At 41.1% G+C, this 23,013-nt stretch overlaps 1 protein-coding gene across 11 annotated transcripts in view; it reads right to left on the bottom strand.

Annotated features, from left to right (window-relative positions):
- TTC13 (tetratricopeptide repeat domain 13) overlaps window positions 1–23,013 on the bottom strand; it is an 80,652-nt gene that overhangs the window by 28,763 nt on the left and 28,876 nt on the right. For 6 of the 11 annotated variants that reach the window (XR_008993153.1, XR_008993154.1, XM_036875717.2 and 3 more), the window contains 7 exons: window positions 14,741–14,806; window positions 13,166–13,258; window positions 10,441–10,557; window positions 9,317–9,427; window positions 2,587–2,669; window positions 912–1,053; window positions 359–533 (listed from right to left, as the gene is read on the bottom strand). Coding sequence is in view for 9 of the 11 variants with exons in the window: in XM_036875717.2 (XP_036731612.2) it covers window positions 359–533; window positions 912–1,053; window positions 2,587–2,669; window positions 9,317–9,427; window positions 10,441–10,557; window positions 13,166–13,258; window positions 14,741–14,806 (787 nt within the window). In the remaining 2 variants the exon portion in view is untranslated. The remainder of the gene's footprint in view (window positions 1–358; window positions 534–911; window positions 1,054–2,586; window positions 2,670–9,316; window positions 9,428–10,440; window positions 10,558–13,165; window positions 13,259–14,740; window positions 14,807–23,013) is intronic. The other 5 variants (XM_036875721.2, XM_036875722.2, XM_036875723.2 and 2 more) reach the window with 2 other exon arrangements.

Genomic DNA, 23,013 nt, shown 5'->3' with positions numbered 1-23,013 from the left:
AGTAAAAACCCCCTAAAAGCTTCCCTGCCTGCCGTTCCTATGTGAGGGCGAGATGTGATGAGTCATGTATACCCAAGTGACTGTCACATTCAGTTCACAATGTGTCTTTTTGACTCGATTAAATTTTTTAACTTTAGAAAGAAAAAATGTAGGGAGTAGTAGAAAAAGTACTAGGCTGGCCGTTAGTAGGCATGGACTCAATCTAGTCCAGATACGGCCCTTAACCAAGGGGTGTTACCAACAAGTTACATAGCTTCTTTGAGACCCAACTGTCTCCTGTGGACCAGACGAGACAATCAGTATGATTTGTAAAGCTTTGAGCATGAAAATTCAATGATTCTGCAATTTGCCGACTTACCTCGGAGATATTTCACTTTAAGATACTCTGGGCTTGCCTTCTGGCCTGGGAGGGGATCATTGAGCATAACTTTAGTTTGTGCTTTTATGCCCTCATAAAACTGTCCCATTGCAACATGGCTGAGTCCTTTCATGTACTGGCACACCTCATTGTATGGCTCCAGCTGCAGACACCGCTGAGGCATTGAAGGAGAAAATGCTGTTAGTATCGGTACAGTTAAAGATACCTGTGAAGTGCTGGATTCTTTATTCTGGGATTAGGGGAGTTTTCCATCCAGGTTCAATCAGACCGAATGCACGCTCTGTACGTTAGTCTACTGAACAAAGCAATGGTTTTTTTTCTTTCTTTTTGCTGAAGTATAAGACCTATTCTTGGCCCCACCCTTTTTTAATTAAGGTATCACTGATATACAATCTTATGGTTTCACATGAGCCACATGGTTATTACATTCACCCATATTATTGAGTCCCCCAACATACCCCATTGCAGTCATTGTCCATCAGTGTAGTCAGATGCTATAGAGTCACTACTTGTCCTCACATATGGTGCTCACCTTGAAATTTTTAAGGGCTTCCTGTAAGCTGCCATGGTGGTAAAGCATCATTCCCCGGAGCTGGAGCGTCTGGACATGATTTTGGTTGAGCAACAGTGCCTTTTGAAAGCTCTCGGTGGCTGCTTCAAAATTACCCAGTTCTCTAGGTATTTAACAAGTTATGAACACAGTACAGACATTTTAGTAAGGATATGGTTCAATATTCATACAAGACACCTTGAAATGAGTATTCCCTTTTTTATTTTACCGCTTCATAACTCCACAGGCTTTGACACATCACATCCCACTTACTTTTTTCTAAACCTTACCAGATTATAGAATAACCACAGAGCCATTGAAATTCTTTGGGGAAAACTAATTTATTGATTTCCAAAAGCAAGTGCTTACTGAGCTCTCTCTCCCCAATTCACGATGAGCTTCAACCCCTAAAAAACTGTGTGTAAATTTTAGTATTTGGATATGAACATACATTTCTCCTTTGGAAAAAAAAGTATGTAAGTTACAACCATACAGAGATTTATCATTCTGAATCAAATTCACAGCCTATTGTATTTTTTTTCTGTCACTGAAGTCACTTCACTTAAGATCTACTAAATCATTATGTAACTTGAAATTCTAAAAAATAGCAGCATATTTTAGAATTGTGATTATTTCAGAGTGGAAATGACTTACTGACCAGCCTTCTTTCATATGTATAAAATTTTTACAAAAATTTTTCATAAAATTTTTACATAAAAAAACCCATACATCAATTTTCCATAAATAATGATTATTAAAAAACATATAATAGCCGCTTACATTTATATAGCATGCTATTTACTAGGTACTTTCTAATCTTTTTTCAATTTATATTCCCAACAATTTTGTGGAACAGGAAGGATAAATATCATTCCTTAAACCCAAAACTAATCCAAACACACTTTCTTCAAGTTAACAAAGAAAGCTTCTCCAATTACCGATTCAATCAGGTAAGTAAACTCTTGAATTAATCCTTCCCAAATAAGGTAACTAAAGAGAGTTTTGAAGGGGATCTCGGTTATTGCCTTTCTTTTCTAACTTCTCTAATATGTTCCTAAGTGAGGACCCTGGGGCTCAGAGAAGTTGAGGACCCACAACTGTAGAAGAGCATTCCAGGCCTGGAACCAAATCTCCTGACTCCTAAATCATGGGTCCCTTGCCTCATACCATGCCGTCCTGTTCAGGTCTGAGTGGAACATCTTTTTGAAAGCCAAAAATCAGAATAGCTCTACTGGTCAGAGCGATGCGTGGAGTGAGGAGGGCATGGCTGCTCCATGATAATTGTAACTCTGGGTCACTTTATTCTAGGAATCTTCAGAAGGATCATAGTGATATGTAAATTAACTTTAGTCATTGTCTGAACAAGCAGGAGCATGTATCACTCAACAGCTCATAATGCCAACATTCAAAACAATAACCCCTGAGGGACTGACATTTTCTAGACCGATATATACAAACTGAAGTTGTTATAGAGATAATAATATGCATCCTGATATCCTGACACATGGTTCCTTCTGTATTTCAGAGAAGACCTAAACAAGTAGGTAAAAGCCTATGCGATTAAGAATGACCACCTCTCTGGGTGGAGGAATTTCTTTTTAAGGCTACCTTGTCTCCCCACACTCCCTCCTACCCCAACTATCAGAACTCTACTTACCTATAGGCCTGCCCCAGACTTTTATACGCATCAATAAAATCAACTTTCTGCTTCAAAGCTTCTTTGAAGGATTCAATTGCTTCCTATAATAAGTATATAGAAAATTAGTGTAATGGTCTGTTAAAATTGAGTTTCACTTATATATCACTAAAGGACATAAATATAAATGGCCTCTGAGTGATTTTTTTAAAAAATAGGAGTACTTAAAAAAAAGAGAGGTAGAAGGTACAACAAACTATGAGTCAGGAGGATTTAATTTCCACAGTAAACAAATGCATTACTATGAACAACAGAGCCTTAGAAGTTGCTCCTTCCAAAACAGGGAAACAGCATCTATCTATTTCATTAGGACTTTACTAATGATATCACCTTCTTATTACTATCATTTCCTTAAGTAATAAAGGCCCTGTGGGGCAAAAGTAAGCCTAAAACCTGTGTAAAATAATTCAAAACGATCACGACTAGCAGCATTTAAGGTTGAACCAACCAAAAAGACAAAAAAGGAGCCTCAGTTTGAGGTCGTTAATGAAACAAGCAACAAGGCTCCCGGATCAGCTCTCTCAAGGATTCTCATGAGCTGCTTGGGAAAAGAAACAGCAAGACAAAATAAAACAGAGACCTTAACATGGGGGGCGTTTGGGCACAGCCTCGCCGGCACACCTCCAGGTCTGCGGCTCAGGGAGTGAAAGCCAGAAGGCACTGTGCTTCAGGGAGCGGCCCTGGGAAACAGCGCACCTGGCCGCCTGGGATGCTGGGAAAACGGTTCATAACATGCGCCATTCTGTTTCAGGATAAACATCCTAGGCTTGAACCGGGACAGAATGAGCTTTTCATTATGACTTGATTATTTACTGCAATAAAAATTTATGAAGACATTTTACACATTCCCAAAGAAAATACTTATCTTACTTAACGGCTACAAGCAGATTTAGATCTCTAATAGCTTTAATGAGAGACTTTAAAGCTTCTGTGATAGATCACTTCACACCTGATTAGATTGTTCATAATGGAAAACTACCAAAGATGGCATATGGTAGGCACTCAATAAATATTTAATGATTTGGTAGGCACTGAAATTAGTTACACAAAAGCAGTACAATCCTAATTTTTTTCAAAAAGTCATGCATCCCCTGCTTCTTGATTTTCTTTGAGGGTACCAGCAGGGCAAGAGAGGCTGGCTTTCAGACTCTTCCGAGGCAACAGTGAGAAATGCATCAAAGAACGCCACTGGTTACTGTTTGGTAGAAAGATAAGAATGGATAAATTTGAACATTTAAGAGATATTAAGGACCCGTCTTCATTAGGCTTCCTGCCATGGTACAGTCTTGAGCTTTTAGGATTTTTACAACTACGTTTTCAATTCAACAAACATGTATCGAGTGCCTACTATGTACCAGGGACAGTGTGAGGTACAGAGGACACAAGGATGAGCAAGTCATTATCTCTGTCCCCTAAGAACTCAGTCTAGTTAAAAGCCAATTATGTAGCCAGGTTATTAGAATACAAACTAAGAGCTACAATAGAGAGACAAGGAAAAGTCTCCAGGAATAAAGAGAAAGGAACAACTAACTGAGCCTGGGAACACAGGGAGAGGCTCCACAGAGTAGGGCCCATGGAGCTGGGGCTTACGGGGTGAACAGGAATTTGTGAAGAATGAGTGTCTTGTGCGGGGCAGGGCTCCTGTACAGCGGCACAGAATGGTCGGAAATGGAGGGGGTAGGTGGAGCGGTGGGGGTGCGGGGTGCTCAGGACAGGGGAGGCCAGGCCAGTGTGGCAAGCTGGTGGGTGTGTGGGCCTCTACCATGCTCTGCAGTCTGGGTGCTGCCCTGCAGGCAGTGAGGACTGGGGGGAATGTGAGCAGGTGTGCAACCTCACAAACTACTCTTCAGAGACGACTACCACTGCAACAGAGAGGACAGCTGGAGAGCGGGGCGTGGAGCCTGTATGGGGGTCTGGGCAAGAGATAATGAGAGCTCAAATTGAGAGAGTCTCTGGGGAGAGAAAAGAAGGGTCAAGTTCAGGAGACATTTTTAAAGGCAAACTACGACAGAATTTGGTGGCTGTTTGGGTCCAGGGGATGAGGGAAAAGAGGGGGTAGAAGCTTTTAAGCTGAAGAGCCTGGGTGGAAGGCAGAGCATTAACCAACGTAAGGAAGTAGGGAGGAAGGGCAGCGGCGGGGCGGTGGGGGTTCGGCCTGGGGTGTTGGTGGACGTCTTGTGGAGACGTCTGCTGCCCACTGCACTTACAGCACGCTGGCACGCCACAGTTCTTCAAAGTCTGATCCCTCTTCAGCTTTTAAGCCTTTGGTTTCAGGGTTCCTGTCTAATCACTGCACAGCTCTCTACCTCATTCTGCCAAAAGGGGGACACAGCAGAATCACGATTTTAAGCCATTGGGAACCAAGAAACTACGTTCGAGTGAATCAGTCTCTAAGCATGTGGTCTAGCTCTGAAGGGGTCTGGTAGTGAGGGCGTCTCCACTTCAGCCGCCTTGCTAGCTGGAGGCAGCCATCACTCGGGGGTTGCTCAGCATGACTAACAATCTCAGGCAGCTCTCAAAGTAAAGGCTGATAAAAACATGTGCCAGGAATGCACAATTTTTGAAATATCCTTACACGATAGATAAAACAGAATTCAATAGGAAAGTTTTTACTGTTTTATCCCCCCCTAGGAAAACCCCAAATGCCTGATATATCTACTGAATTGGACAGTCGTGCAACTTGTCATATAACAGTGCCTAATATATTTCTAATGCATTATATCATGAAGTAAATGAGTGAATCACCCACTTCATTAGTCTCTAGATTGCTCCGACTTGAAGAGACCACCTTTAGGATACAAAGATAGCTCAAACTCATTGGTCCATTATGTACTCTGTTTCTATATCTAAACTAAATTCATTAATTTAATTAAGGCATTTCACCACTGACTCAGTTTTCCAATCTGTATAACTGGGGCACCCTCTGCTCCTTCTATACTTCATGGGGATGGAGATGCCGTTGGGGTGAGTGAGACAATAAGTGAACACTCAGATCTCCTTGGACAGCAGATCTATAAAAATGCAAAGAAAAAGTTCCCATCCATCACACATGCTGATGCTGTGCTCATGGGCACGGTGCCAAGCCAAGGACCAAATAATCTGGTGAGACTGGTTCACTGAGGGGCTTCTATTGCTCAGGGAATGAAGGCACTCTTTGTAGGTTCTCATTGTGTCGATTTGGAGGAAACCAAACTGAAATTTAGTCCTGGTCCAACTGGTGGTTAGTCTCTATTAAAGCTCTTTTCTGAAAAATCCTCATTTCTGAGTAACACCAAGAGCCTGGGCCACATTCCTAAACCTGGCTTTAGAGTTCAAAGTGAAATCCTTTGTTTACATTTGTTTACTTTAAAACAATTTTTATGTATTTATATATTTTTAACCTCTTAATACTAATGATTGGTCTTTTGGGTTTAAATCTTTTCTCTCCTCCAGGGAGACTTTGCATATAGTATTGCAATTCTGAATTTTTTTACTTAAGGTGACCCAGAGAAGATGAGAGGAATAGAGGGCAGATACAAAATAAACCCAAAAAGCCCATCTGGTAGCTGCCTGAAGCACAATTTAAATCATGGCTCCCAACGCCTGGAGCCGCCATGTGAAGACTGAGGCAAGAGAGGCGTCCTTGTTAGAACCACCTTCCCTGTACTTGGCAAGAAGGATCTGAGGAGTGTGATGTCAGATTTGCAAAATTCTTTTTGGTTTGGTTTTCAGTGCATGGGAGTTATTTTTTAGAGGCTATGGAATTAAATTCTCACATGTAAAAGAATGTGTAATACCTGATTCACGTTTACAGCTTGTAAAGTACTTTCCATGCGCATTATGTTTAATCCTCACAGTCACTTTGGAGGCAGAGTAGAAGCGTCTCTACTTGACAGACACGGAGGAGTAGCCGACAGAGTTTAAGTACTTGTCCGGTCAAAAGATTCGGAGTGAGGGCTCAGGAAAGTCCAAATCCAATGCTCTGTCCTTGAAATTCATTTATTCCACTAACACTTATTGAGTACCTACTATGTGACAGGCACTGCCCATAACACTAAGGTTTTACAGCCTGAGGCCTTATTTTTTTAAATATGTATTTTTGTGGATTTATTCTTTCTTTCACATAAACAAATGTTACCACACACTCTCAAAAAAAAAAAAAAGCATCACAGAAAAAGTGATCATAGAATGTTTAGCCAAAATAGATCTTGTGTTGTAGTTGACCCATTAGTAGATCCCAGAGGAGCAGCTATACAGGATTCAGATTTGAATTTAACAGCAGCTTCTTTTAGTTCCCTAGTTATATTTTTTTCCAATCCTTGCTGCATCTTGAACAAGTATGTCTCCATTCTGTTACTTGAAGTTTGTTTGCTGAGGTGAGAAATCATTAAATATTCTCATGGAGTAAAGTCTATTGAGCAATAAATGTCAATGGATTCCAACATAAGTCGGTTCCAGCCCTGGCCTCACAGTAAGAGAGCTGAGTGAAGATGTGCTCTGTTTCTCTCCAGAAAGTGTGGTATTGATCTCTGCTAGCAGCTCATAAGTCTCATTTAGTCGAGGTGCAGATGACCTGTTAAACTTTAATTCCTCTAGGTAGAGCTGTTTATATTTTTCCAAGTTAGTTTTAATAGAACCTTCTTGAGAAGTTTTTTTGGAGAGTTCAGATTCTAGGTCTTTAATTCTGAGTTCCATTTGCCCTCAGAATGAAGCATTATCAGTCGCTGTTAACTGCTCTAACGTCTCTTGCAGTGCTGGTTCTACTCGACTTCTGTATTTATTTACTGTCTTCTTTAAGTACCAGGTCTTACCTTGCACACTAATACGGCAATGTAATGCACCCGCAAGCAGAGCCTCTGACCTAGGCGGTCGTACTACGGTGTCACCCCGTTGTCGCTGCAGTTCTCTCACAACTACTTCTGGTTTTCTTTTCTTATTTTCTCCTTGATTCATTCTTTCTTTCAGATGACGACAATCACTGATTAATTCTTTATTTTTTCCTATTAGCATACGACGTTTTTATATTCAGTTTGAAGTTCTTTTACAGATTCTTGGAACTGGTTTAGGATGTTAAACAGGGCCTTTTTATCGTCTTCAGCCTCATTTTGAGCGTCATCCAGTTGCTGTCCGAGCGACTCATTTTCACGTTGTAGTTGAGATGATCTCTCTTTTAAGGACTCCTGCTTTCTGATGTATTTATTCAGTTTATCTTGTTTGATACTTGTGTTCAATTTTCTTCTTTTGACACTGTGGGTGGTTGCATTCACCATTCACTTCCATCAGGCCTTTCTTCTTCTTCCACTGATGTAATTTCTAAGTCTTGTTCGTTATGGCACCGCGGGCTCATCGGCTTGCAGGCCTTTTTAAAGGTGAACCCTCTTCCCACCCTCCAAGTGGTGTGTGTGTGTGTGTGTGTGTGTGTGTGTGTGTTTCACAAGAAGTATTTTCAATGTTCTTTTGTCTGAAATTCTTCTCAGCTTTTTAATTCAGGTTATGTACAACCTTCTCCACGAGGGCTCCTCCTGCTCAGGACGAAGCGTTTCCACCTGCACAGGCTGACTGCGCAGCTCTTTGGGAGCCTGTCTCGCATCAGGCAGTTCATTTGTGCCCTGGACTAGAGTACCTCCTAAGTGCCAGGCCGTGGGACCCCGAGTCAGCACCAGGAGGTCCAGACCCCAAGCCAGCTCTCCACGGAGTCTGACCCGCCCCTGCTCCCAGCGTAGGGCGCATGTGCTGCGCGGCAGGTTCTCGGCATTCCCTGGGAGAAGGCAGAGTCCAGGGCAGGGTCACTCCATCCCTGCCCCGCACGGGAGGCAGCCTGGATGGCCCCTTTCCCGAGTCCCTCACCTTCTCCTCCCAGTGGCAGCCTTCAAGCCCCAGTGACTTGGTCATAGCAGAAATGCCCCGCAGGCTCCCGAGGGCTTCAGGGGAGGCCCTAAGTCACCACCCGACCGGGACGCTGCCAGCGTCTCCTTGTCAGTTTCTCCGTCCCTCACATCCTCAGGGCTGTCAAGCCACAGTCCACTTCCTAAATGACAGATTTGGCCTCAACTATTTATTCCTCCCCAACCTCCCTGGGTCTAGATTCTATACCTTCCCTGGGCCTACAAATTAAAGTCAAAATGCTTAGCACAGTACTCTAGACTTCCTAGGACTTCCGTCAGCCAGCTCTCCACCCACCTCCCCAGACTGAAGCCTGGCCACCAGCTGCCCCCGGAGTGGGCCGATGTCCATGCTCTGTGTCAGCACTCAGGCTGCAGGCTTCCCTTCCTCTCGGCCCCGAGTGCCTGCCCTCCCCCAGTCCCACTCTGCCTTCAAGGCCCAGGACAAAGTCCACTTGTCCTCTGGAACCTCCTCTAATTCCCTAGTTTAAACAATCTTTCTTATCTTTGTTTCCAAAGCACCTTGCTACAATACTTTCTTTAGTGCATTTACTATATGATCAATTACATGTGGAAATAAACCTCTGGGTATCCTTTGTAAGTGTAAAGAATATTTCTCCCTCTTCCTGACTTTTCTGCTCTCTTCCTGCGCTTTCCTCCAATTACCTACCAAATAGTAGGAGCTCTACTTCCATTTTAAAATAAGCCAGTGAGACAGACACTTGAGATGCCATTTTAAAACATGCCAAACTAAATTCCACTCAAGTCTTCCCAACCACAAAAGAAAGGCAGAATCGCTCTATTGTGCACAGATCGTACAGCACGTTCACCTTCAAGAGTCCTCTGTGAAAGAAAGTTAGACCTTTGTATAGCATAGCTGTGGGCTGGTTTTTGTTCAGCTCTAGGGACTGCTGAAAGTCTTCATGGGCTGTTGCATAATCCTACAAAAAGGAGTGAAAAACAACAAAATAGTATTTATTAGATATTTGGACATTTCCTACTTTTGATTGGTAGAAAACAAAAGTCCCAATTCATCCTGTGCCTGTTTTCTTTGGCTCTAGAGGAAACATTTCATGACCATATACATTAGTTGAATGCTTATACTGTTTGTTTAAATAGTTGATTTTCTTAGGAAATTGGCAGGAAAAACTCAGAAAGGTTTAACTGAAGTATACTATCTCAACCACAAAAAGATTTTTTTAAAACTGTTAAATTCATCATGTTAGATAGTACACCAGAAAAGACGTAAGAAAACCCAAAATGGGTATCAGTATTCATGCAATCGATGACTACAATTATTTTCTGATACTAGCATTTTATTATATGGAATACTTCTAAAATAATTATGCAATTCATCAACTTTAAAATGCATTATGCTGAGACTTTAAAAATGTTTTCCTTAGCAATAGAAATTGTTATCAAAATTACTGTAAACCCACAAAATAACTGTGGTAATCATAAATACCACTATCATGATAAAAGACAAATCTTCTTAGATTTGGGTCACTTACATAGAGAAGCTACAGTTTGGGAACCAGTTAGTTCAGGCGATGGCTCTTCAGTTGTGATACCCAAAGAGATGCAAATTGTACCTCCAAATTTAATAATCATATTGGTCACAATGCTTGCCTCCCTATGCTGACATTTGCAAGAAAGGCCAAACTATAATCGAAGAACAAAATTTCTCTTCTGTTTCTCCCCGTCTCTCTTTTTTTCCCTAGTCCAGAATTAGTTATTGCTGACAGCTCAAGCAAGAAAATGTTTTTGGTACTCAATATTTCTGTACTAGGTTCAATTTCAGCTAAAGAAAATGCTTTTATAATTGTCTCACATCACAAGAATATTATACAGCCCCAAACCCAAACCTACCAAATAGCACAGCTTTCTGAAGTACAAGGAAAAGTGAAATCTTTACCACCATGAAAGCAAATGTTTCAAGGCAAAAATAACTCACCTCTGATATGAAGTATAAGGTCCCCCGGTGCCTGTACAGCCGTGCTGAAGGCTGGAGCTGAATAGCTTTAGTGAGATCATTCACTGCTTCATTAATTCGTCCCAGAGGGGACAGAATCTATAAATCCAAAAATGTAATCAGGGAAGAACAATTCCAAAGGCCAACCTTAAAACTGCCAAAACATCTGTGACTTCCCCATTCCAGTTCCCCACACTCCACTCACAGCATCACTCTCTAGGCAGACTAGCCTCCTTTACCCCACGTACTGCGCAGTGAGGCCCCAAGGCCACGAGTGGGGCCCAGCTGGAGGGAGGCTGTGAAGCCATCAGGCAGCAATTGCTTTGTCACTGCTTCACATTCTGGACTCTTAACAGGTGTTGCTTTTCCTGAAATGTGACCATTTTTCTCAACCTATCCTTTACATTTCAAGGCAAAATTTGTCATGTCAAAATTGTTCTGAAAGATAACTTTGAATCATTAAAGTACAGAGATTATTAGGCACAGATTAGAGTCCTCCATGGCCTGTAGCCATGCTCTCTGTGCATCAGTGCTGAGAGACAATTTCTAAAATTCCAGGTGTTTTGTAGGCCCTTTTGTGTTAACTCTCAACTCCTCAGTCATGATCTGCAAAGTAGTAGCAAAAACATCTGCAAGCGTGTCTGGAGAGCTCTTTCAATCCAGCAATTGGTTGTGTTCAGGCAACAGTGACAATACAGAAGACAATTCAGAACGCAGAAGTACACCAGAAAAGACGTAAGAAAACCCAAAATGTGTATCAGTATTCATGCAATCAAGCTCAAGCATTTTATCCCAAACAAATGTCCTCAAATTAGGGTTAATTTTGTTCTCATAAGTAGGCCATTTCCATCAGGCTCTCCTATTCTGCAGGAACTTCAAATCAGCACAAGAGGTTGGATTCAGGCAGGCACATCACCGATCACAAGAACAACAGCTCAGAAAGAGGAAAGAAATAGAATATCTGCCTGAGAATTCAAAAAGCATAGTGGTCTGGGTTTATATTTTGCAAGGGACAACATCCCTACCTAGATGCATATTGAATTATCACACCCCAGCACAATAATCAATACATACAACAATGACCTGAGTAACTAACAATGGTTAAATTATGCTATAGACAACCTCAGAAAGTATGAAAGTGAAAGTTTTCTCATAAAATAATTTCTGACATATATAAGTGGTAGGCTATAATTTAGCTGGAAAAAATCACTATGTAGAGAGACTTGCTGGAATGATGATGCCAGAAAAGAGGAATGATACTATGAACAGTTAAGATAGTTAAAAAGTACTTTTCTGATTACCAATCTCATTTTGGGGTACACAATTAGCTTTTTATTAAATGCACAAATATTTAAAGCTGCTAAATAAGTCTTTCTAAGCACACCTAATTCATGCTTTGTTATAACATTGTAACATCACATCACAGTAGTGGAGGCAAAAGGTATGAGCACCCCTCTTACCAAGTCAGCCACCTGGGCTCACACTAAATACCAAGGCCCTCCTGCAGTAATGGACAAACCAGTCACTGAACCCTTGGGGTTATAAACCAAAATTGGCAAGAGATAAGGAATTCTACCATTAATTGAGAAAGAATTGTATTCAGAAAGCCAAATTCCCAATAAAACATAAAATGCACTTTAAACAACTGAACCATAGTGTGGAGAACAAAAACATCACAAATATGGTTTTCAAATTACTGAAAGTGTTTCCTTACTTGCTAAGTTTTCTCCCCTAAAAGGGTGCGGGGGAGAGGGAAGCCATTTTTTCCTGTATTCAACTATGAAATCCCAGTGGGTCAGATGATTAAAGTCAAGTTTTCTTCAGACTGAGTACATTAACATTAATTCTAAAGCACTTAACATGGTCAAATGTGCAGTAAAACAAACAGCACATGAAACCTAGATGACTGTTATTTTATGAACATGGTACAATGAACACATTTCATTTAAAAGCATTGCAGGGAGCACCTCTGCACACACTCCTCTGATGTGAACACCTTGTTCAATTCTCTTCTCTGATTCTCCACCTTGTGCCCAAGACATGGGATCTGACAGGCTCCAGCACCATCTTCGTGAGGCCCCTGCACACTCCCCACACCTGTCCCTGCCAGCTTCTCCCAGAGCCCAGCAGGCCCTGCCTTTCTGCTCCTGACAAAGCACCTCTTAGTGTTCACCGGCACAAATATTACCTGGTGTTCCCACCACATGTTACCTCTCTGTCTCCACCTCAAGTCAGAAGTTCCTCCAAAGCTTGGTTATAGTTGCTCTTACCTTATCTATGTCTCTATGTAGACAGGTATAGCTCAAAAGAATTACATATAAGCATGCACGCACATACACACACACACATACACACACGGACTTCTAATGGCTCTAAATTTCATTTTGCCCATACTATCATATAGTTTTGTAAAAGTATGTCACATATACAGTAAAACATCATGTGTGATATATTTTTCTAATGAACACTGACAGTAGTACACATCATGACCACATATTTTAAAACTAAATATTACTAATATACGTTAAAATCATAAGTATCACTTGGCCCACAGTTCTCTAGTGATCTCAGTCATGTTTAAAGGCATTAAGTACCTATGGAGAGAAACACAATAGGTATATGGGAGCCTTAAAATCTGTAAGTAATAAAATAATAGGAAAAAAATCTAATACAATAATGACAGAGGGAAAAAGAAAACCACACTCACTTCTGCTCGCTGCTCAAATACCTCTGGACGATCTGGTTCCAAAGTAATTACTCGGCTCAGTTCGAACAGAGCAAGCTCAGCATTCTTAATATCCTTGAAAAGGCATTAGCTTAGTATGAGATGTACTGTGACTCAAACCAGGTGGAACAGATTTTCTGAAAAAACTAATAATTTAGTAATGATATAACTACTTATTTAGAAATAAATATGAACTTAGCTTCTGTATAAGAGATCTGCCCAGTTCCATGAATCATTTCACAGTTACCTGATTCACTCAAATCTACCTCTCCATCAATACCATGTTGGACCTGGCTGCCTATTACAAGTTCCACAGATGGTAGGATATTTTCTAAATTTAACCCATTTAAACACCGAGTCAATGAACTTCATGGGGCAAGTATGTGGATACCAGCGTGTGAAATGATGCTGACTAGTGGCAATGCAGGAGGAGAAAGGGTCAAGTCAGTGTGAGCCCCAAATCCCTGGGCCTCTACACCTACACCCTAAGAAGTCTAGGCACACTTTAAAACCTACAGGTTACTTTTACATTAAAAATGCATTACAAATACAAGCACATTTCACGTCAAGAAATAAAATTAAAAGAGATGAGAATTAGGAAGAAGCAGCTTATCTCTGATGGAACAACTTCTGTCATTTACTGACACCCTGAAAGTAGATAGGGTCATTTATTGATGCTGTGAATGTAACACTATTTTCTTCCTAAACACCTCTGTCATTACCAAATCTGAGTTTGTCCTCAGCCCTCTATGTCTCAGGAGTATACAAAAATGTCACATAAAATTGCCCCAATAGGCCTTACCTGATTAGTACAATGTTTTGAATTGGCGAAGATACAAAAGTAATGTTTCTCCCTCAAACTGTAACCTTATTTGAATATTTTTAATATACAGTAAGACAATAGAAAAAGTTTACATAGCACAATCCAGACTGAAAATTTGGAGATCTGGATCTTAGAGCATTTCATTATTACTATAGAATCTAAGGCAAGTCTTCATTTGTATACACAACAGTGCCTCTGAGCAAAATATTATAAACTTCCTACATTCTTCAGAGAAATAAGGGGAATAAGCTACAAAGATACACCTATCTGAGGCAAGTGTAATACACGAGAATTAAAATAAATTTACAAAAAAACTTTTGTTCTTTTACTCAACCTTAAAAACTGCATAAGAAACTCAAATGCTAAGTCCTACTGCACTACCCTGTCTTCGCTTTTACCAATGAATATTTCTTAGGAATTCAGTGAAGCTGTCAGGCTTTTCTTGGTCTATGTCTAGTTCATCGTGAAATAAAGTTTAGGCTGGCAAAGGTTGGCCTTTTGGAGTAGAAAGGATGGCAAAGGTGACTTCCAGAAGGCCTGGGTAGAAATTCCTAGTCCACCACACTTCCTAGCCACTTGAACTTGGGCCAATCTCTGTTGCCATCTTCCCGTTTGTGAACTGGCAGGGCACACCGCACGCTCCGGCAGCGCCCTGCTGGTGGGCGGCTCTGCGGGCACCCTGTCCGTGGCATGCCACAGGGCACTACGGCAAGTGTTAACTATTCCATACTCACATGTAGTCCCTTCTTTCCATAGGCTATCCCTCGGCCATAAATTGCACTAACCAGATCAGGCTCCTCCTAGTCAGACCAAAACAGAAACACGTCAAAAACTATAAACAAAACAAAAAAACAACATCAGTTTCTGCTTAAAGCATGTTAACGCCATGAGCGACACACGCTACTTTATGCCGCCACCACTCCTGAGTTGATAATAAATACCCGGCCGGAGAAGTCTGTATTCTTAAATCTCATTTGAATGAGTCACATTACAGGGGATTTGCATGAAAAATGCAATAAAGAGAGCCAATATTACTGAGCTCTGTGCTAATAATTTATTTCATAGTCACCTTACTTAAAATGTAATCGTCTAGAGAACACTGATTGGCAGCATCGACAATGACGGCTCACAGCGGAGATGGAGGCTCCGAGAGGCGAAGGGTTAGAAGGAAAGGGCTGCACAACGTGTCTTCCTAGTTTGCCTCCTTTCATAGGAAGAGCCCCTCGGTGCCGTGCGGTGAGGACCAGGAGGGGCCCAGCTCAACAGCCGGGATCGGTGCAGGCCTTCACACCAACAGGTCAGAACAAGAACCTGCTCCCAGGCAGCGAGGTGCCCCACCTCTCAGCCCCAAGGGCACAGCATCTGTGCCCCTGCCCCCCAGGCCCACACACAGGTCGGTGGGATGAATGGTCCCACTTGCTGAGTGAAATGCCCCTCTCCACATGGAGCCTCTGCAGTTTCTACCTCTTCCCTGACTCCTTCCCTATACATTTAAGAAAGAGAAGCAAGCAGCCTCTGGCTGTAAGGTGAACTCCGGACACTGCTGGAGAATTTAACAGGACTGAACAAGACGAGGCACTATGAAGACGGAGCTATTGTTCAGGTTCAAATCTGGGAGATGGTGTCTGCCATACCGCAAACAGACACATCAGCTTCAACGAGAAAACGGGAAAAAATAAAGAATATGCCGTACGTTGCAAAACAAAAAAGGTTACTTTAAACAGAATGAGGCACATTTCTTATCAGGTGACACAGACGAATCGCCACAATCTTGGCTACCACCCTGCAGGCAGACTGACTCATAGTGTGTGTGGAAAACTGGAAAAATTCAGGTAAATAATTACAGATTTCTAGCTTCTCTTGAAAAATCAAAAAAATCCAACAAAGGCCCACATTTTGGCATTCTCACATGAGAAAAAAAAAAACAGAACATTAGGGCTAAATGCCGGCTGCCTCTGGAGATTAGGGGTTAGATTCATCAGTTTACCACAGGCCCACCCCTCTCTTCTGCATTATCAGGTCACCTGGGCCCATCTGGGTCCAGCTCCATAGAGCTCTGGATCTAAGATTTTTAACTTCTATGTGACTGGCATGAAAGGTTGTCCACGCTACTTGCTAAACGGGAAAGAAGTTCAAGTTGTAGAATTATAGAGGAATGTTAGTTACTTCTTAAAAAAAAAAAAAGAAATCTATATTTGATTGTGTGGGTTGGTATGCACCCAGAAAAAATGTTCTCCAAAATACTAATCCTCGTTACAGAGTAATTTTCTTTTGGGATGGAATTACTAGATATGTCGCCCTTCTACTTAATGCACTCATGTATTCCTTTTGTTTAAAACAAACATATATATATTTATAATCAGAAAAAAAAGTTTTAAGTAATGTGTACTATGGAAAATAACAGAAATTTTTGTTACAAACAAAAAATTTAAATGAATACATAGAAAATCTATTATAAATTATAGAATAATGAAGAAAACCACAAAAAGGAAAGTCAAGGGCAGCCTTTGACCCTGACACCCAGAGATGACACTTTCAACATTTAAGTATCCTTCCTGACTCACAGACAGGCAGAGTAAGTCAGAGGGACAGGGATACAGGTACGGAGGAAGGGGAGGAGCCAAAAAAACTGTTACCTGTTGATGAAATAAGGAATTAAGGAATTAAATAAGACTGTCTTTGGATTTTTCCATAACACCACCACCTCCCAGAGGCTAGAGCAGTCAGCAGACGGCACCGCAGCCAGGCTGGGGTGGGTGCGGCGAGCCCACCCTGTGATGACAAGCTTCGGGAGGAAGACCCTGCTCTCAGATTCACAACAACTCAGGATTATCTACTATCTGAGAAGCTTTTCTGCCAAAACTGAGAAAAATTTTATACCAGACGACCAAGAGGTGAATCAGGAAAAGGTGTATTTAAGTAAGTGGTTATCCCACTGAAGGGCCCAGCACCCCCATATGCCTGGGGCCAGACCAGCCACTCCAAGAATCCTCATGGCCCCACCAACATGTCTACTGATAAAATCCTGGAAGTTCCACCTCTGGAATACAGCTGGTGTCTCTGCCTTCCGACCCATCGGCCACTTTCCCCCTCCCAAGCCTCCCTCTCTCACTTAGGCTCCTGTAATTGCCATAACCACTTTCCTGTTTTTCCCACCTAGTCTCCAGACTTCACTGAGTTATCTAACGGGGATGTCTGGTCACGTCACTATCCTGGCTGAAATCATTCATTGGCTCCCCGACACCTACAACAGCAACAATCAAACATGTGTACTCTAACCCATGGCAAAAATACATTTTACACTGTAACATTGTTTTTTTTACATATGTACGTAACATACACACATACATACATACATGTATCAGAAACAAGTTTCACTAAATCATACCTAGCCTTACTATATACAATGTAATCTTATATTTCTTAGTCTAATATATTTCATGTTTTTAAAAATGCTGGCCTTGACTTGCCAATTAATTTCAGGCCTGAAGAAAGGGTAGCACCTCACAGTTTGACAAGGAGGTAACACCTAAATGCCTTTGCAGAAAATACTGATCATCTTCCTGCCTTACTGCTCAGCACCTCCTTCCATTCTCCCACTCACAATTCATACTCTGTAAGTCAGCGTTACTCAACAGCTCCCTGGATGCAGCATGCTCTCCCACCCTCAGCGTGTTTGCAAATGCTCTCCCATCTGCCCAAGCACCCCCTCACTGCCCCCACGCCCAAGAAAGTCCTCTATTCCTGAAGTCTCAGCCCAAACACTGCCTCTTCTCTAACTCCTTCCTGATTCCCTCGGAAAGTAAATATGCTCCTTTTCCTCAACCTTATTTAGTATGTTGTATGGACAGTAGTCATTCATTCACCAGATATTTACTCAGGGCCAGCTATCAGCCACGTCCGGTTCCATGTACTGGAACGCCACAGTAAGCACAAACCAACACAGAAGGGAAAGATTCTTGCCTTCTTGGAGCATAGCCAAAAGAATCACAAATGTAAGGTTACAAGCTCAGTAAGTGCCAGATTAGTAAATGTTGATTCTAGAAAATGCATGAAGACCTAGACAAGGTTAGGAAGGCTTCCTGAAGGAAGGGATACCTGGGCTGAGATCTGTAGGGGGCGGGGGAATCCCAGAGGGGCTGGTCAAGGCAGAGGGAGCAGGCTGTGCAAAGGTCCTGAGGGAAGCAGGGAACATGGCATCTGTTCCAAGATGAGGCTGGAGAGTACTAGGGACCTTATTAAGGACTTTTATCTATAACCTAAAAGCAATAGCAAAGTATGTGTTGAAAGCACACATGCGTATATATGTGCATGTGTGTGTGTGTGTGCGTGTGTGTAGAGCATAAGGAGATATGCCAGGAAGGGACAGCTGCTTCAGTCATCTGGCAGATCAGAGCCAGGAGGAGCAGATGACACAGGAGACGTGACGGGGGTGTGCAGACAGGGTTGGGGATGACGTGAGTAGCACACAGATGTGTGGTGCACAAGGACGCGTGTAATCCAGTGGAGGGGTGCCCCTCACTGAGCCAGGAGACATGGCATATGACTAGGGATTCTTTTTCAGCTGTGGCTAGGGGTGTGTGGAGGCGTCAGGGGAGCGTGCACAGCTCATTCAGACCCTTTGAGTTGAAGATGCCTTCTAGACCATCCAAGGAGACAGAACTCCAGTAAAGTCACCCTTCTCTTACATCATCACCTTGCCTTTGCATGTCACCCCATCAGAATACACTATCCTCAAGCGGGTGTCTCTCCATGTTTGGGTCGTGGCACACACTCTTAATATGTGGCAGTTATTGTTTAGCAACAAATACTGGCCATATACTAGACAGCCGAGAAATCTGAATGGACATTACGGGCTGTTTGATCAAAGTCGGCTCTGCCTGGCCTGTTCTCCTAGAGGAAGTGAGCAGGATGGTACGGCTAGTAAGAATGGGGGGGCAGACGGAAGGGGAGGGCCAGGGCCACGGTTCAGCAGACGAAGTTGTGTGACAGGTGTGCCACCAGCTACTGCACTTGCAACATTTTTATAGAGTAAAAAATTTTAAACCTTTAAAAAATGGCCATTGAGAAGTTTATAATAGTGAAATACCTGAGCACTGACAACTTCCTGAATTCAGTCATTATTATTTTGGCTCTTAGGGTTTTACCTGTGGCCCCTGCTGGCGGAGAGCGCTACAGGGGCCCCACGCAGACTCTACAATGGCCCTCTTGGGCTGCTCCTGCCTGGTCTGCTCAGGACTAGAGCAGTGACTTACTCTCCTTCCCATTCTGCCAATGATAGATAAGATGAAGTTGCATCAATCAAAAAAAGCAACAGAATCTATTATTTACATTTTGGAACTCTTAATAATAGACTATAACAACAATAATTAAGCATCCTACTTATGCTGTTAGAAAAAATGCCAAAAAGAACGACTAAATTAAATAGTATTTATGTTTTCTCTATTCAGTTAACTCTTCCTTTTTAGCATTTTTTTTACAACAGCATTGAAGGATATACAATTACTATGGTTGTTACTAACAGTTATAATCTAGTATTAAAGATTCCTAAAATTAAATAGGTTTTATTACTTTCTTTGATCTGATACAACTTTATTATCTTATCTATCATTGGCTTTGAATGTTAACCACAAGTCAAAACTCTTTCTTTATGGAATGTCACAATGAATTATTTTTTCAAATAAAACAAATGTTTGTTTCTAAAAACAAACTGGGCTCAGAATATCAGCTTCTCAAAGTATTTTTGAGTATACAAGTCTCATAATATTTACATTTTATAAAGTTTTCAGAATTTTAAGTGCTTTAAGTGAAAACTATTATTTCAATTTTCCAAGAGTACTTATTTTACACAAATGCAAAATCATGGTGTAAGATAGTTACCCTACAGAGTCATGTCCACTTATATGTTTTAATTCTCAGAAAATCAATTTTCTAAAATCCATAAAGGTCTAATTTACTATTGTCATTATATTACTTATATAGTGACTTTAGATTCATGAAATATTTATTTTTCCACCACAAGTCTGGCTTTCTGATTAAAACTCAAAAGTCACTGGCTCAAAGACAAGCCTAAAAAAGTCACCACACAGCACTGTAACGAGGATTAAGTTTTACCTAAGTGGCAGGTGCACAAACTTCTTTACATAAAGGATATTTACAAAGTCATACACAGAGGAATGTTTAAATTTTATCTGCCAGCATACAGTGAGAAACAAAGTTCTTTTATGAATTCAGTTCCACCAGAATCAGATTAGAATCAGGTGAGCTCAAGGTCACACAATGAACAGCAGAGGTCGACTGTCCCATCAAGTGGTTGTAGTGCTTATGCTCCCAGCCCTGCCAGGGGACCAAAGCAGCACAGGCCCAGGGAAACGGCTCCGCTTTTCAAGAACACTATCACTGATGCGCTGCCGCCTGTGGAAGGAAACTGATCTAGAGACAACACCGCCTCCACAGTTGTGGAACAGGAGTTTTCAATGTCGATGGATAGATCTATTAAGCCTCGGAACTGTGCTCACTTAGCAACTCTGGTGTTTGAGGGGCACTTTTTTTCCTTGAGAGATGTGCTGAATAAACCACATTTGGATAAACATTCAAACGAACACTTTGAAATGACACAGATCTTGGAACTGTCTCATAGGTTTGTTCCCTGATGGTGCAGCTAAGACAACAGGGTGGTGGTATAAAAGCTTTACACCAAAGATCGTTCTGGAATTTAAGCAGCTCCTTGCACATATCCGAATTTTACATTAAATGATACTATAAAAACAGTGAATCTAATAAAATCCAAGCCCGCCTGGTTCCCTTTGTTTTCAGCTTAGAGTGGAATCAGATTCCATCCTCTGCTCCTTCATACTGGAGTTCCCAGGTTGTCCAAAAGAAAGTTTTATCAAGAGTTAATGAACTAAAAAAACCCAAATAGTTTGTGTGTGGACAATTATCACCGCAGATCTGCTAAAGGACTTTATCGGATTAAAAATACAGGGTTTTTGCACATGTGGAAGGTCTTGCAAGGAACAGGTGATCATCTAATTAGCAGGTGCAGACAAAAATGATCCTCCAGTGGCATTTAGTTTAGTCTTAATGGGACAAGAGAAAGGCAGGACAGTGGCATCTGCTCAGCAGTGGGGACCGAACGCCTCACCACTCCTCTGAGCACTGGATACAAGAAGGAATTGTTGGAATACAAATCAATTTCATTAAGAAATAGAATCACTGCATTTGCCAATAAGAGAAAAGGAAAAGCAGTTAAAGAATGATCATATTTTTAAAATACAATTTAAAGAGACTGATTTATGCAAATCCTGATTCACAGTGAGAAAAGGAGTTCTGATCAACTGAAGAAGGATTATAACCACATAATAGCCATTCTTTGGACACCTGCTACCACCTGTGTATGTACAATTTCTTGATGGGACTGGCTGCCTGCCAAGAATTTGAAGAAATCAACAAAAAGCTCTTAAATAGGAATTGTGGGCACCAATTTCAAACATAAAGCCTAATATGGAAGAGTTTTTTTCCAGAAAAGCAGGATCAAGTTTCTTATTAAAATTTTTTAAAAGAAATTCAGCATTTAATATCAGCTCTTTGTGTTTTGTATTTATGATGGTCATATAAGATGAAGAAAACGTGACAAATTTTCACTGAGCTCTCTGTGGATGCCTCTAAGTATGCTCCTCCTATTTGTTTCAGTGTGCCATGTGTCATGATGTGGAAAAGGCCCGGAAGCACTAAAATAAAGAAGAAAAAGAGAGAAAGCACGAAGAAAAGCACCAACAGGAAAGCTGTGGGCACTCTCGTTCCTGCATAGAATGTGTTATGATCACACAGCTCTTCCTTCTGTGGACAGTGGTATTTGAACTTTCTGCTTCCCCCCAGCCTCCATTTCTGCCCTTTCAATAGCTTAAATCACCAGAAAAGCAGTCCGACCTTATGATGCACACACTCGCCAAGAAAAATTTCCCATCTGAAAGCAGCCCAGTGTACCACAGATTGATGAAAGTGCCACAACATGTTTCAATACAGTAAGATATTTTCTGGGCATGAAGAGAAATTTTGATCTGCTTTCTGAATGCAACTGCAAGAAAAGTATGTTTTACAACAATACATGGACAATACAAGGGGTATTATAGAGTCAAGAAAAACATAAGATTGTAGAGAAATACTGGAAAACATTTACAGTATGAAATAACATGAAACATAATATAAAATAGTACGTATACTCAGACTACAAAACACAAAGGCATACTTTGAAAAGGCCATAAACAAAAGACTTAAATAATGGTAAAGGGGCAAAATTAGGAAATTTTGTAGTACTTAGTTTCTTCTTTGACATTGTTATATTGCCTTCAACTACAATGGTAATATTTTCAAAAAGTTGAATGAATTGATAAGACATCTATAAGCTCATACTGTTTTCTGCTATTGGTTACCATAAATTAACTATTTGCTCCTATAAATGTTTCAAAACGTCCCTTTCAAACCACGGTTAAGTGTTAACTGTATAAAGTGCTTGCTTACCTTTTTAAATATAGCAATGCTAAATTGAAAGGCAATATTTAAAACTATTTATAATCTTCCTTTGTACTTTGAACTACCTGAAGAATATTATTACATATGACTACTCAAACACACAGGACCTTGAATCTGAGGACTTAAAAGTAATAACTAAAGATATCTCATCAATTTTTGGAGAGTAAAGATAGATATCAACATAACCAATCCCATGTCTAAAAAGAGAACAGAAATAGAGTAAATATTTCAAAATTAACATTTTTAAATTAAGTCACGGGCTGGATTATAAATTATCTGCTGGCTCTTACTGCACTAGCACAGATGAGTATGTCAGAATGGTGCTCTGAATAGCTAAGGTTAACTGAGCACTTACTATGTGCCAGGCACTGGAACCAAGAACTTTAGAGGATATATCATTAAACCTAGCAAGAATATTTTTGGAGGTAGTTGTTATTATCCCCGTAATCTAGGAAGTTAAATAACTGGCTGGTAA

This window comes from Manis pentadactyla, chromosome 12 (assembly GCF_030020395.1).
Source record: "Manis pentadactyla isolate mManPen7 chromosome 12, mManPen7.hap1, whole genome shotgun sequence".
Taxonomy (NCBI): Eukaryota; Metazoa; Chordata; class Mammalia; order Pholidota; family Manidae; genus Manis; species Manis pentadactyla.
The sequence above is the reverse complement of the archived record's forward strand: the minus strand, read 5'-3'. Positions and strand labels throughout refer to the sequence as shown.